Consider the following 15,737-nt stretch of genomic DNA (forward strand, 5'->3'; position numbering starts at 1 on the left):
ACGTAGCAACAACTCACTATGAGTCACTGCCAACATTAAAAATTTAAGTAAATGTTCCTGAAACTCGTATCGAAAAGAGCTCCTTTTAGAAACCCGTTTGAGTGTTATACTGACTGTGTTATAGGTGCAAAATAGAAAAAAATTTGAAATGAAACTATTTTGCAGTAATTTATTCTGATCTATTGTTGGCGAAGTACATTGTCCTTAAGTTTGATAAAAGTGATATCATTTTTTATTACAATCAGGGCGAATGACTCTTTGAAAACTAAAGCTTGAATCCAAATATATTGTTTTTAATAACACATCTCAGTACAAAGTTTTTATCATTGTTTCTTATTGTTAGACTCTACTATCAGTTCCGTCAGGAATAAAATTTACTTCATACTTTAGTGGGGCTGCGATACCTTTTCTTTTTAAAAGTTTTGTTGCAATATCAATAAGAGCTGAATAATGACTTCATTGCTCAATGCCGCTTGGGTACGCATCTGAAGGAGCCGGCTAATGAATAAATAATTTTCAATTTTTTCATCTTTTCCCATTTTCAGGACAAACACAAATTGCGACAGAAAGTAATTAGAAAGGTCACAACTATTGATCTGACAAAAAAACATAAAGAACAAAAAATGTAGAGAATTGTACGTTCTACATCTATAATAACTTAGATAGACATATCTCGCACGGATAATGAAATAATTGCAGAAATGTGATTTTCCACCCCTATTCTCCAGTATGGCGGGGCGAGCGGCAAGCCCCCAAGGTCGCAAACTCGGCAATATTAATAATATCCCTAATAGAAAATACCTGCCAAGTATAAACTTTTCTGTACCTTTTGCAAGGTGGAGTCATTTTTATGTCTCTATTGACCAGGGGCGGCTTCTCCGGGTAGGCAGGGGAGGCAGTGCCTCACCAAATACTTTACTAACCAAAATCTTTTTTAATAGATAATTTTTGATTTTTTTTAGTATAAAAATATTTTTATGTTTGTATACTTTTATTTTGTATCTACATTGAATTAATTATTATCGAAGAATAACTGTTGCATGTGTTAATTTGATTATGTATTTTGTATTTGGCGTGTTTTGCATTCGGCTCCTTCGCTTCGGACTGCAGAGCCCAGAGCGTAGACTTATTCAGAGCGTTCAGCGTACCGTAGAGGCACCGTAGACTATGCCACGTCATTTTTCCGCCTAAGCTGTCTGGTTGGTGAAATAAAGAACTGAATACCATCAACCCGTCATACACTGTTATTGGTTACTGCGTGTTAGTAAAGTGCAACTCGAGGCTATGCCTCGGTAGTTTTGTCATTTTCATTGTAGTCGTAAAATTTTATTTTATATTATGATTATTGTGACTATGAGCGATTAACGGACACAATGGTTGTGTCGAAAAGGTTGGGAAGCGGCACGGGCGTGAATCATGCGTTCCTTCAGCTCGACATCGAACAGAAGTTGAAATTTAATGTTGTTGTTTGTTAAACATTGCTGTTTAGTTAGGTTATGCAGGCTAGTGATGGTAAGTAGGTAAGTAGCAATTTAATAAAAATGATCTCAATGGCAAGTACCAGTCAAGAACAAGAGGCGGTTGTCGTTCCTGTTAACGTCGATCTCGATTTTTTGATAAATAAATGCCGGTCTTGTAAACTTTCCTACGAAGATAAGTTTTATGTAGATTAAACAGTTAAAGAGACCTTGTCCTGATGTAATTGATCTAAGTAAAACTTTGGTAACTACTGGTAAACAGAATAGTGCATTTACTAATTCGTGGTAGGTACCTACGGAAAATATGATTGGCTTGTTGGCAGTAAATTACTTAAAAAACTTTTTTTTTATTCTATTCGTGACTAATAATGAGACAGTGTGGGAAAAACAGGGTATTCTGATTTGAACGATTTAGGGCGTGCATTAGAGAAGCACAATAAGAGTAAAGTGCATATTGCTTTTGCTTGTAAATTCGTTCTTTTTCGTTTTTTTAGAAAAGTTTAGATAAGAATAGCGTACGGGAAAATCGTGAAATTATCAAGTCTAATTTATATTGCAATTTTTTTGTGCCAGCAAGAGTTGTCGTTTATTTTCCATAATAAACAATGCATGATATTGTTTTCTTAATGTTACTGTCATTTTCAAAACGTCCAGGTTAGGGAAAAGTGGAGCATCTTGAAATTACGTCTCACCTTTGTAATAATAAGCATTATATCCATCACCACCGTTTAACTGGTGCAAGGTCAAAAAAAAATAACGCGAAAAAACTGACCAAAAAAATTGCTAGTGCCTACCCGGTTTTGATCTTGACGAGCCGCTACTGCTATTGACTGGACTATAAATGCTTTGATTACTTTCAAACTTAAATGACGAAATAAAACTTCTGTTCTGTTCTAAATACAACAGTTAATACTTCTTAACAGATTGTGGTGAGGAAAATATGAAATTTTGTTTGGAATTGACCCAAAATAGACACTTTTACAAAAGAAGATCTTCCTGGTAGGTACTGGAAGTAAGAAATACAAAACATACCTTTAGAAACTCTGGAGTTGACTTTGAAAACGGATGAAATATAAATTGTGTTTTACTTAACAATAATTGTTATAGAAAAATATTTTTTTACAATTCTAATCATCCAGCTTGCAGTAGTGATAGAAACTATATTAATTTTATTCTGACATCTTTTTAAACAAAATCAAAATTCCAATCGCAGAAATACCATGCAATCAACAATAATTTAGATCAAAGATGCCTTTGAGACTTTGGACGTACAAATTTCCAAATCTAGACGTTCAGATGCTCTGGATGCACGGAAGTATTTTTGGTTGCATATACCTGTTTCAATTTAAATTTGGAAAATTTTGCCAAAACTCGGCTAAACAGGCAATAGCGCTGTGTTCTCCGTTATTGAAAACAACATTACGAAAGTAAGATGAATCTTTTATGAAGTTATGAAGTAAAAACCATTTTTGCGTTAAAATTGGATTAATAGTGACAGTTGCTTGACGATTATTAGCATAGTTAGCAAAAATACGAAAAATCGGACACTGTCCAAGTCATAGCTTTATCTAAGTAACTGTTGATTGTACGGTATTATTGTTGGTCGTTGTTGAGTAAGAAGGAAAACCAAATCATGAAAAAAATTATGTGATTTATTCTGTAAGGGTAATTGGTAAAATTTATTTTACACAGAAGGAAAAGATTTGAGCAATGATTTATTTTGTCATCGTAGTCAACTGAAACACTAGTATTGAATCGACATACCTCGATGCCAATAGGAAAAAATTGTTTTGTTTGTGCCACGAGGCGTTCATTTTAACATTGGGAATAGAAATCAGAAATCAATGGGCGGTACATCTGGCGAGTAAGTGGGGTTGCTCCAATATTTTGAAATTTGCACTATGGATAGCAGCTAGAAAAAAACATCATTAAGAAACACCACACCTCAATTTTTTCCAGTGATAGTAACGCGTTCATAGAAAATTAATTTATCTCTTGTGGTGGTTGCATACATGAGTTTTGACTCAGGGGTCTGCATCAAGTTTTATCCATCGTAGGGAATTCTTGAAGAAATCTACTTTTGTCTCATTTTTATTGTGACCTTCATCTATTAAGAAGAACCTTATCCTTGATCAAATAAAAATTTCATCGTATGAGAATAGTTTTGGGATGTTGGGGGAGGCGCACAAAAATTCTTAGCTAAATTGAACATCTGGAATCACTTCTTATATGCAATTTGATAAGGTGTAAAAATCATCCCTTATGGATTTTTTATTTCAAAAATATTTAATTACCCCTCAGACTTTGTTTTTATTAATTTTTGAAAAAAGACAAATTTCCTTTTGTTTGTCAGGGATTATAAAACAGACTGTACGTTTCAGATGAAATTTTGATTATATGATATAAATTTAATAGAATGTTCTGTATGGTGTGTTAGTTTCCAATGAAAGTGCATTCGGGTTCAATTTCAGCAAGTTTATTCATTCTTAAATGCATCGAAACAAACAAACGGGTTTCTCGGAATAAATTGATTGGCTGCAAAACAGGTGGTCTGCTGGCTAGAAAAATTGCTGAATAAATTGTCATCGACTTGGACTAACCCATTTCATATAACAATCTATCGATCCCATTGGAACCATATTTCCATTTGCGTAGTAAATAAGGAACCTCCTGGCTCTCATTTTATCTGTAGGTCGGAGAAAACCGAGTCGGATATTTGTGTTTTCCTCGAGGAACGAATCGGCATTGTGGCGGCCGAAATCGCCGTTCAAGGTTCCGATTTCGTTCCTAGCGCAATTTTTTTTATTTTTAATTAAAATCGAATGTGGGCGAACAGAGGGTGGGCGGGCACCGGGGTGGTGCCTGCAGACTTTATAGATTGAAACCGTCGAGGCCGATAAGCGGTCCCCCAGCGTTCAAGCAGAGTTTGTTTATCAGTTACTGGCTGATTGATGAGCAATGATAAGGCTCGGGCCGGCCCTTATCAGCAGCATGCATCGCTGACGTACCCCCGGCGCACCCCTCCTCATTCCGCGACCCAGCACCAGCTCTTATCGCCCAACGAATCGGGCTATTTGGCCTCTATAGAGCCGATCTTATCGCCTTAACTAGCTTGGCCAGCCCAGGCCCGATCCTATCGCTTCAGCGGGGAACTTGAATTTTTCATAAAACACAAAGCATAAATCATACTAGCACCTAATAACACAACAATCCATTATCGGAGCCGGCGGAGGTGTGAAACGGGACGCCAGATACAAGTAATAACTATATTAACAATAATTATTATTAATGGCGGACGAGAGTTATACGCTTGAAATTCAGGCTCGCCGGATTTCGGGTTATACGAAGGAATCTTGACTCTATCTCTTCTGCTCTACGCTCCACTCGATTAATTAGAACTTCCTCACGGACCATGTTACCAAACATTTTATGTTCATTTTTACGGTTGTCGGTTCTCTATTATTACGCCTAAACGGAAGCCTAAAACTACATCCTGACAGTAAATTTTTGTTCGCCGTATACCCAGTGATTGCGAAGAAGTGCAAGTGAGCAGAAAACCACAAGTCAAGAGGTTTGTGATGACGTGAGATTACAAACGACTCGAACATTTTAAACTCGATTTTTTTTGTTAGAAATGGTTTTTAAAATAAAAACGCGTTTCGTTATCTTATTTCATCTAAAGTGATACAACCAACTTTCTCGACTAAAAATATTTGACCTAATATTAAAACGGCAAGTTAAGATCTCACTTTTAACGGCGCAAGTACTTTATGCGGCTAATGTTCCGTTACTCAGATTTAACGTATTGACAAACTGCTGTATTATTCGCAGAAAAATAAATATTTAAATCAACCCTTTACCAGAAAATTTAGACCAAATTAAAATGTTTCGTTCTGAGTATTTTGTATTTACCAGCGATTCTGATTCCAATTATTAAAAAAAAATTAAAAATCTAAAGTAATTTTCGGGTTATTTTTAGTTTGGGTGATGATTTCAGACAATTGCTGTGAAATTCATGATCAATGCTAAAGTTTACATTTCTAAATGTTTATCAAAATTCAGACAGTTCATCGATAATGATCCACACGATAATATTTTGTTTTGACCTGACCTAGGAAGTTCAGATTGCGCAAAAAAGTGATTGACTGATTAACTCAAAATAACATTACATTTGTTTCCAAATCCTTGAATACTTTTAAGGTTCTCGAGGCTCGTCCGATGGAGGAGTCTTGGACAGAGCTTTCTTATAAAGTGTGACACAGAGTAGGAAGCAGAAAACGAAAATCTGCGAGGATGAAGAAGAATAAAAAACAAAATGAAAGAAGTTGGACAATTAGTTATTTATAATGGATAGACGAGCTTTCTGGAAACTGTGATCATTTTAAAGTAGGTACTTCAAGGTCTGTTCAAACATTTATCTAGGGTCTTAAATGAAAATTTGTGATTTGACCATTCAGTAAACGTTTTTTATTCCATGAGTAAATTAGGATAGCTTTGAAAACGTTGTTGTAAATAGACTGTTTCTATTGCATGGAAATTTGTCAGCATTAATTTAAATATTTGTTTTGGAGTTTTTTGTGTTTATTGCGTGTTCTTACATTCGTGATAAAGAAATAATTTTTCCCTTTCTGACGGAATAAATATAAATGACTATATTGAACTCAAATGTTTTTAAGCTTTTCAATTACATATTGTTCTTTAAAATTAAAAGCAAGGGAAGCAAGGACGTTCCAGCATATTGCTAAATGTCAGATCTGAAATGGTTAAGTATTAAGTCCAAACACGTAATACTGCAACAGACACAAAAATGGATTTTCAATATTTACCGTTCGATTACTAAAATTATTTAATTTATAGAATAATCAGGAAAATATTGTCTTGGAAAATTTAATTTTTATTCCTTATTTGTGGAACACACAACCTTTCGTGTGTTAAATTGTTTTCGTATTTATTTACAATAACAACAATTTAAAATAAATTTGTATTATTTCCACATTTATTATGTCACACAAAAAAAGAACAATTTAATCCGCACTTTTTGTTCTTATAACAACATAGTAATTATTGATGTATATAATTAATTAAGATTAAGAACATTTAAAATTTCAGCATTCAAGGCAACTAAATAATTTCTCACTTCCCATCACATAATTTTAAAACAAAACATAAAGAAGCCACATACAAGATGGTAACTCTGTGTAGTGTAAGAAGTCAGAAATATCCATTTTGAGCATGTTTGACATTAATGAATGATACTAAGGAATTCACAGATAATAATTATTAGTACATATTTGCTAATTATGTACATTTTACATAAAAGGTACATAATGGAATGAATATTTTTCTTTCATATGGTGTGGTTAACTCAAAAATGATTTGTTTTCACCCACGATTGAAAACTCAATTGTTTTTTTGGTTGTCATTTCAGTGTGAAATGCTTCTCTTATGCCACTAGTGTGAAATAGTAATTTATGCAACATTGTACAAAGCACTAGTTTTTTATAAGGAGGAATTATTTCAATAATGTGATTGAGTACAGTAGTGAACGTGATAATGAAGATATTTTATCAGAAATTCATTTTGTATTTTCTTTATTTCTGTAGCAAATTAATCACAATTTGGTGCAAGTGCAAGTAAGTATGTATACTAAAGTGTGAAATAAAATTCCCCAGCCTGTGAAATAAAGGCTTATCTTAGACGCATGATATTGATTAAAAACAATTTTTTAATAGTTTATTAATTAATTGAAATCTTGGAAACATATTGATAATTAAGAGCGTTGTTTGTAAACAGGCTGTCAATAGCTTAGTTACAATAATTTCTTAGATGGTTGTTTGATTAATAATTCAGAATCTGATGTACTTTGACATTTTATTCAAGGAACCGTCAAAATGCCTAAATATTTTTCCCACGACTACTAGGTAAAATTAAACTTTACGCATGGCGTTCTTGCTTAGAAAATCAAAATTTACATTGCCGCAAGGAAGGCAAATGTAAAAGCACTTTATAGTAGCGGCCGCGCAAAATGGGAATCTGACTTCTTGATTTAAATAACTTTGGGCTGTATTTAAATAAAACTGTAAGGGTTAACTTTATTAAGATTTAGGACCTCAAGCGGTCGGTAGGAACTTTTCTGTTGTAAACAAACAGTCGCCCTTTTAACACGTAGATATACAGGTATTGGCGGGCAAAAATTTGTCCCTGTCGTAAATCTTTATAATGATAACCGATAACCGTTTTATTTAAATAGAGCCCAAAGTTATTTAAATCAAGGAGTCAGACTTCCATTTTGCCCCGCCGCACAGTGGGCCGAAATCCCAAAAACCTGGTCACGAAGGTTGTTCGCTGATTATTCGCGCTGTGAATAGTTGGTTTTTGATGAAATCTTGTATATAGAGGTTTTCAAAGTTGCTGGTTATGAATCTGCAATTTATTTTGCAAAAAAAACAAAATGGCGGACCCGAAATGGCGACATTTTTTTTTTAATTAACAGAATCTTATCAAAATCAGTATATGAGGGTTTTTGAGGTCGCTCAATACGATTTCAATATTAACTTTTCGAAAAACAGAATGGTTGATCCAAAATGGCGAACCTTATTTTTTAAAAGTTAACAAAACGTCACCAAATTCGGTATTTGGGGTTTGCAATGTCGCTGAACACGAAATAAGCATCTACTTGTCAAGAAACAAAATAGCGTATCCAAAATGGCGTAGGTACATTTTGGTCCAAAAGTTAACAAAACCCCACCAAACTCAGTATTTGGGACTTTTCAATGTCGTGTAATATTAATACGAAAAGAACATTAACTTTTTTTAAAAACAAAATGCCTACATTTTTTTAAAGTTAAGCAAATTCAGTTTATGGAGATTTATAATGTGATCTATAGAATAGATCTGGTATTCCATTGACATATTCATTTTATTCTGAAATTGTATTTTACAAGCTTCTCGTTGTCTATTATAAACTACTAAAAGTCAGTAAAATCGTACATTAAATCATTAGTTTACATTAAAAAAGGTTTCCTTCATCTCCTGCTCATTTCATTTTCAACAACTTTTTTCGCTTCGTTGATTCAAACTATTTTTGAAAAGAAAAAAAATTATCTTCTTTCCAAATAAACATAATCTCCCATGGTTTCTGTAATATCATACAAGTTATACAAAATATTAATAAGTTTTAAAAATAAAGTATTAAAAATAAACGGTGCATCTATTTATATAAAAAATTATCAAAATAAAAAAATTATTATTCATTGTTTATGTAACACCGGTTCCCTGTTATCAGTATTTATTCAAAAATGCACTTTATATACACATACGATGTATATACATGCGAAAAATAATTTATATACATCGCCTGTTAAACGCACTTGAATATTCGTTTGTTACACGAGCGTGCAAAATTGTGGCTAGAAGGCAAAAAGGCAGGTAAAGGCAGCTGCATTTTTGTATATTAAAAGGTAAACGTGTAATTAACATTAAGAAATTAGTTTGACCGTGGGACTCCGTGGGACTTTTGACTTAGCATCACATTTATCACAAGTATCGTACCCGCGCTCTCATCTAGTTACTGGACAGTGAATTGGTAATAACAAAATCAGTTCGGGTTAAATGTTTTTTTTTTGTTACATAATATTATTTTACTTAACTTTAGGAGAAGAATCCATTTTACACGAAGTTCAAACACTAATAATTAACAAATGTACGGCGTTTTTAAAACCTAATATTTTTGCGCGGCTAGGACACGAAATGCAGGGTGCTCGACGCTCACTTTCCAAATGGAATATAATAATATAAACCCCAAATATTTGCACTGGTCAAAATCTCTGAAAGATTCTAGGGGGGCCATTACATATATTCCATAAGTAAAAAATTCATAAATGGGAAATTTTTTTTGGAGACCTGTGACCAGGTTTTCGGGATTTCGGCCCACTGTGCGCCGCTACTATACATACCTCTGTTTATTAATAAACACGCGCATGTAAAGTATGTAGGTACTTATTATTTTACAATTTAACATTTGAACGTTCGTAGAGAAAAAAATCTTCGATGTACTCGTATGACAAGTGCGTTTTAAGACTTTCTTCACACTTACATCACAAATTAGTAATTTTGATTTATTACGCCATAGCTCTGAGCTATAGAAGAATAGAAGTGACATCTTCGTTTTGAAGCAAATCAACAATAGTCCTTGTCTTCACAAGGGTAATACGTATCGTTAAGGACAGCGATAGAAAAAATAATAAAAATATTTCGCGTTTAGTAACAGTGACTAAAATTTCAATAATGCTGTTTTGTCTTGTCTTCCTTGGATATTTTTGTTCATTAAAAGCTCACGCTTCTTATGCTTAGTTTGTTTTAACTGTATTACAATCCTCGGAGTGGGTCGTGTTCTAAAATGATGTTCTATTTTATTTTGATAAATAATCTGTTCGCAAAATGTATTATATTGAAATACTTCAAGCTTCAATTTTTAAGGGTTCCTTTAAAACTAATTCGCAAAAACTGATTCGTAAAAGCTTTCTTTCTTATTTAAACATGTGCATGAAAAATGAAAATTTTAATTTGATGTGATAATAAATACTCTGTAGATGAGACTATACCATAAAATACAATTAGACAAACAAATTGTTTATGCGTAGGTACCTAACGACGCACGTTTGTGGACAAATAGTCAGTTTTTTTTAATAAAAAAAATGTCTGGTAATTAATTTCGATTGTATCGTTAGATCAGGTGTTATCGTATGAAATTTTGAGATACAGTGATTCTTTCGTTGGATTGTAGATTTCCGTGTAAGCGCACTTTATTTACCAGTTGTATTACCTATCTCACGCTGATATATACTTTTTATAAATCGGTCGATTATGCAGACTAGATATGCTTCCAAACATATTGCAGTTCTAACAGAGTCGGCGATAAAAGCCCCCATATCGAACGATCAACATTTTTTGTTACTATCGACACTGAACACACCAAACTTTGCCAAACATTACGAAAAATGATTATATTTGTCAATCAATATTTGGTCTGATTAGCATTTGACACGTGTTTGCGTAATCGCTGCATATGTTTATTTTTTTATGATTACATATCTATCGTTTTCCGAAGCGTCACCTGGAACGGTGTCGCTTCCACGGCCGAAGCTTCCGCTCGCTTCGCTCTTAACCGGGTAGACAGTCCGCCATGCCATCGTCATCATCTGATAAAATCTCATCCCATTTCGCGATATCTCGAATCGCACCGAGTCCTTATCACCTTTCTGTCATCTTATCGGGACCATCTTCTTCCAACACAGCCGCGCAGCCGGTACCGGTGCGCTGGTGCCATATCTCCTCCTACCATCTTCACCAGTGTATTGTCTGCTGCAATGTGTGTGTATCTAGAATCAGCTTCGTTGCCATGTAAAACGCCAGGACTTGTTCCATGGGATAATTATTTGATTTCGCCTCGCCGAATCTACACGAATTACATCCTCATTACGCCAATTTGTTCGACAATTCCTTTTCGATTCGATTTTTTTCAAAAAATTTTATCCAAGAAGCGGAACAACGATTGCGTGAATGTACGCAATAAAACTAAACGATGGTAAAGCTGTTTGTGTTTCAGGAATAGACTATCCTTCTGGAAACTCAAGAAATTATTGGCAATCAGTCCATCAGCAAATTATTCTCTTCAAGAAACGTCACAGAAGAATATTTCCTCATGTGAGTCTTGCAACGATCGCTTTATCTCGAACAGATTGCTCCTGTTAACCATCAGTCCATCACCAATGGCGTCCATCATTATGGTGTGTTAAATTTTGGATCCTTTCCAACAAAGCAAGGCAAAACAATCTTATTAAATGGTTCAGTAACACCCTTAGAAATGGGTTTTTTTAATTATTGAGGATAATTAAAACTGGTCTCTCGGTCCAACTATTAATCTACATTTGAATAGAAGTAATGGCTTAAAACTAATATTCACCCATTGGTGTCTACGAGATTGTGTTAACAATGTTATTAAATGGTTAAGAAATAATTGCTTGCAGCTTTCTGTTGGTGATGAAAAATTGCCGTCAACGTTAATGCCATGTGAGCAAGAATAAAATAAATATTACTGTACCAGCAAAGTCATCTACTCTTATTAAGTTGCTTTGGAGTAATTTAAGTAAAACGGTAAGTGGAAATATTTTTTAAAACAATATAAATATACAAGGTGATTTACGAGTAATAATGAGCCTAACAAAATTTGTGATGCAACCAACAATACATGTTCTCCACAGTTTGTTTTTTTATTAATTATTCCACACAATGATTTTGATTAAATTTGACAAATGTGATGTCGGACATGTTGACTATGTTGTATAAAATAAAAAAAGGTATATATTTTTATTTTTAAAATCCATTCAAATATTTTTATTTTTATCGGTGCTTCCTTAATTTTTTTGGCCTTTCTCCAAAAATATGTAAATGGGCATTATTTTGGTTATAGTTAAAAATTCTATTTCAATTTCTTACACTGGGCAATGTCTTAAAATTTACCACAGATGGAAAAATTAAAATATGTATAAGAAATATTTCGAAAGCTGTTGAAGACATGGACAAAGTAGCTGCAGTGTATGTCGCAAAGAAAATCCATCATGAATAGTTTTACTATTTTAGCATAATTTAAAATATTAACAACTTTTTTTAAACAAAGCAGTAAATTTTTCTTTTTTGTCAAACTTTGGCGTAAAGACAAGCAGTTAATGAAGACAAGTCGGGGGCAAAACGATAAAAAACACTCCAGATGTCAGCCGACCCACTAAACCTGCACTAAAATCGCTTTTATCACAATCTAAAAATTTGCATTTATTGCTTTTGTCGAAACCATTACATCCAACAATTTCCAAACATGTCATAATCCGTGTCTTATCTCGACTTGCAACAACACGTCTGGTTTTAGTTGCGATTGCATTCGTACTAATTTAATCATAGACCTTAAATTTGGTTTATCTTTTTAGTCGAATGCCCTCGCATAGTTTGTATTTTGCGGAGCCGGAGGTACGCGAAGAACAATTCCCCGATTTAAATTAGGATAAGTACAGATCCGGCAACAGAGTTGGTCCCTTGATGCTGATGTTTAGCGGCGCGAACATGGTACAGTAACGCGGGGAAATGACGTGTAAGAAGGATGACTGGAATCCTAATCAGAATGACAGGACTATGACCCCAGGAGCGACGTTTTTCTTCACTTCCGAACAAACAACATTGACTCATCAAACTATCACTCCCTGATCCGCTTAAAAACCAAACCTACACCAACTACCACGATCTGTTTTGTCACAGTTCCGGAGCAATGTTACGATCGAGTCGAGGCTCGTCTTATGGACTGTTAAAAAATAACCGCCAGAATGATAGCCACTTACCCATGTAGTCCAGATAAACTACCATTTATGCGATGGGAGACAACTTGAACTCGGAGCACTGTTCTTTAGCAACTATCTAACCCCGACGCGAGTTCGTATCTGCTGTCAAAAACGGGGCGATCAAAAGGGACCGGCCTCGTGTACGACCCTCTGCCAGTTGTAGCGGAGAAGGGAGGAAATGGTGCGAAATCACCTGTTGCATCGTTACACTATTGAATGGAATACGGAGGCGAAACAATCAATTGGGGAATTTGTTGTTGCGGCAGAGTATCAATCTTTTTTACAACGTGGAAGTACAATAAAGATCCATAAATACTCTCTTCATTGCGACAAATGGTCCAATTATTATTGGTGCATTCAAATAGACATTACACAAAATCACTACGAAATATCTACCGGATTTTGATAATTAAATGTACCTGAGAGGGTCTCAGTTATTGATAATTTACTAATTTCTTGATAGTTTCTCAAAAAGTTCCAAACTATGATTTTTTTTGCTATTCGAAACGTTTAGCTAATGTCTAATTTTTTGAAAATAATATATTAACTTCGAACAGTTAATTATATTTAAATATAGATCGTAATCACTTAAACAGTATGCTATTAAGATATGTATGTTTTTTTTTTTAATAAGTGGCATAACATATTTCATAATCGTAAACAAAAATAGTATCACAACTCATATCGCTGATAGTAAGAATTTGCACATAAAAGGTAATTAAATTTCAAATGCGTAAATTAATGCACTTCAATTTTATCAAAACGGAAATCAACGTTTCATTTCCAAAATGACAGCAAAAATGATCTTCTCTGCGAATTTTAGATAATGAAAGTGTGTTTACATTGTTTTAAGGTAAATGCTCTTAACAAATATAAAGGTATAGAGAGGTAAGACTGAAAATGAACTCCTTTTTTCGTGTTTGAAGCAGTTTTGGGTATGTACTGATTATCAAAATTTACCTACCTAAATCAATGAACAAATATTTTAATGATTATATAATTTAAATATCAAATCAAATACAAATACGACGATATGAAGCAAATAATAAATATTTGTTCGATGAACACATCTAGAATACTCCAAGTCATCACACACATTGAATATTTTTGTTTGATATTATCAAAACAGTGATGAATGGGGTTAAAGAACATCCCGGTTTTGTATCTCGATATCCAGATCTATAAAACGAACGTAGAAGCGTGTTTCTGTGCAATGGGTACTTAAACTAATGACGAGTCAACTCATCGGTTAAAATACAAAACGTGGAGTCTTGAGAAATAGATGATTTGAAAAGGGAGAGTTAGTGGTTGTTTGTCTTCAAAATAAACGACTAGAACGGTACTATTTATGGATTTTTATAGAGATCTAATCCATAGAAAGAGATGATTTTCTAGCTTGTCCGAACAGATGAGCAAGCACTATAGTATAAAGGAAAATAAAGAATGAATTGGGGTTCGCTCCCATTAGCGAACAAATCTAACAATAAGTTGTAGTTTATTGCTACGAGTATGTGACGACAAAGGGCCACAATTTAAATTCAGCTACACTACCGCCAGCATTATTTCGTCTGGATTGGTCACTTGTTACATATAATGACAGAATTGATGTCTACGATAGGTATCTAATGATATTCAATTGTTCGTGAAGTGCATTGTTTTTAATAAAGATCTACTGTATAATTCTTGAGACAACACAAGCAAGTAAGCTATCTCTTCTTTTTTATATTTATTAAGTAAGAGTAATTGGTTCTTTCTCAAAAGCATATCAGAAATCAGCTTGACTTGAAGACAAAAGAAAACTATAGAATTTCATGAGAGCTCAAAGAAGAAGAAAGATTACACGAATCTAGGATCATGAGTCAATATACGACCTGGAGGCAATTGATAACGAAGTAGAGAAATCAGAAGAATATTCTTTTCGACGCTATCAAATGAAAAAAGAAAGGTTTTATCGAGGATATTAAAAATGTACCTTGCGAAATTTAGAATAGTGTTGCAGTCAGTTAGACCTAATATTTCATCGACGACTCAACATACATATTACGAGAGTTATATCATTTTCTCATCAACACAGATCATTTAGGTTCTTCAAAAATGACATTAAATCATCCAAAAAGTTGAATGACAAAATTTCATTTCATTTAACTTCGTCGTCTATTAGACTTGTTTCAAAAATCATTCTCAATTATAGAATGCTGCTTCCAATGTGGATTTTCCTGTTAGAAATATCCATTGCCCTGAATGTCTACTTTTTCCTCCACACAAGAACTTGACAAAACAAATTATGCTTATCCTCATGGATATGGAATTCTAAATCTGGCAAGATAAAACTTGATCAACTTTTAAATGAGTGCTAACTCCTCATCAGTTTAATGTTTCTCTGATCAAAAAATACTGTGCCCTCAAATAAATTCGGAATTAGAGTAGGCTGTGATTTATATAATTTGTCTGTTAACGGTTGGTAGACCTTTTAGCACTGACAGTTGTCAATAGTTTTATGTCACGATCAGAATAAACACGTGTACTGTGCTGTTAAATGTCACTGATGTGCTGCTGTCAAATGTCACTGGTATACTGTTTTTAAAAATTGCATGCTACCAACTTCATAATAAAATCACAGCCTACTCTGATTCCCAATTTACTTGACGACACGGTATTATGCATTTATTCCAAACATGTACACGAGATTTCAAATAATATTGTGGTTAAGTGGGCTATCATTTTCTCTATTTTCGAAACGTAGGTCCTTTTTTGTAGTTTACAAATCCTCGAAATTGTAGTTTTTAGTTCATTTTATATTCAACGGTTTCTAAAATACGTTGTTCACTTCCACTGTTTCATGAAATATTTATTTTAATAGCTTCATCACTTC

The 15,737-nt window shown here is 33.8% G+C and overlaps 1 protein-coding gene across 4 annotated transcripts in view; it reads right to left on the minus strand.

Moving 5' to 3' along the window:
• The window catches only part of ush (Zinc finger protein ush), a 180,377-nt gene that overhangs the window by 68,862 nt on the left and 95,778 nt on the right, over nt 1-15,737 (minus strand). Inside the window, exon 1 of one of the 4 annotated variants that reach the window (XM_069046741.1) lies at nt 12,866-12,905. The exons of the other annotated variants lie outside the window; for them this stretch is intronic. Within the exon in view, the coding sequence (XP_068902842.1) occupies nt 12,866-12,890 (25 nt within the window). The 5' untranslated portion in view covers nt 12,891-12,905. Of the gene's footprint in view, nt 1-12,865; nt 12,906-15,737 lie in introns of those variants that run through there. 4 annotated transcript variants of the gene reach the window in all.

The sequence above is a fragment of the Tenebrio molitor genome, chromosome 5 (assembly GCF_963966145.1).
Source record: "Tenebrio molitor chromosome 5, icTenMoli1.1, whole genome shotgun sequence".
NCBI lineage: Eukaryota > Metazoa > Arthropoda > Insecta > Coleoptera > Tenebrionidae > Tenebrio > Tenebrio molitor.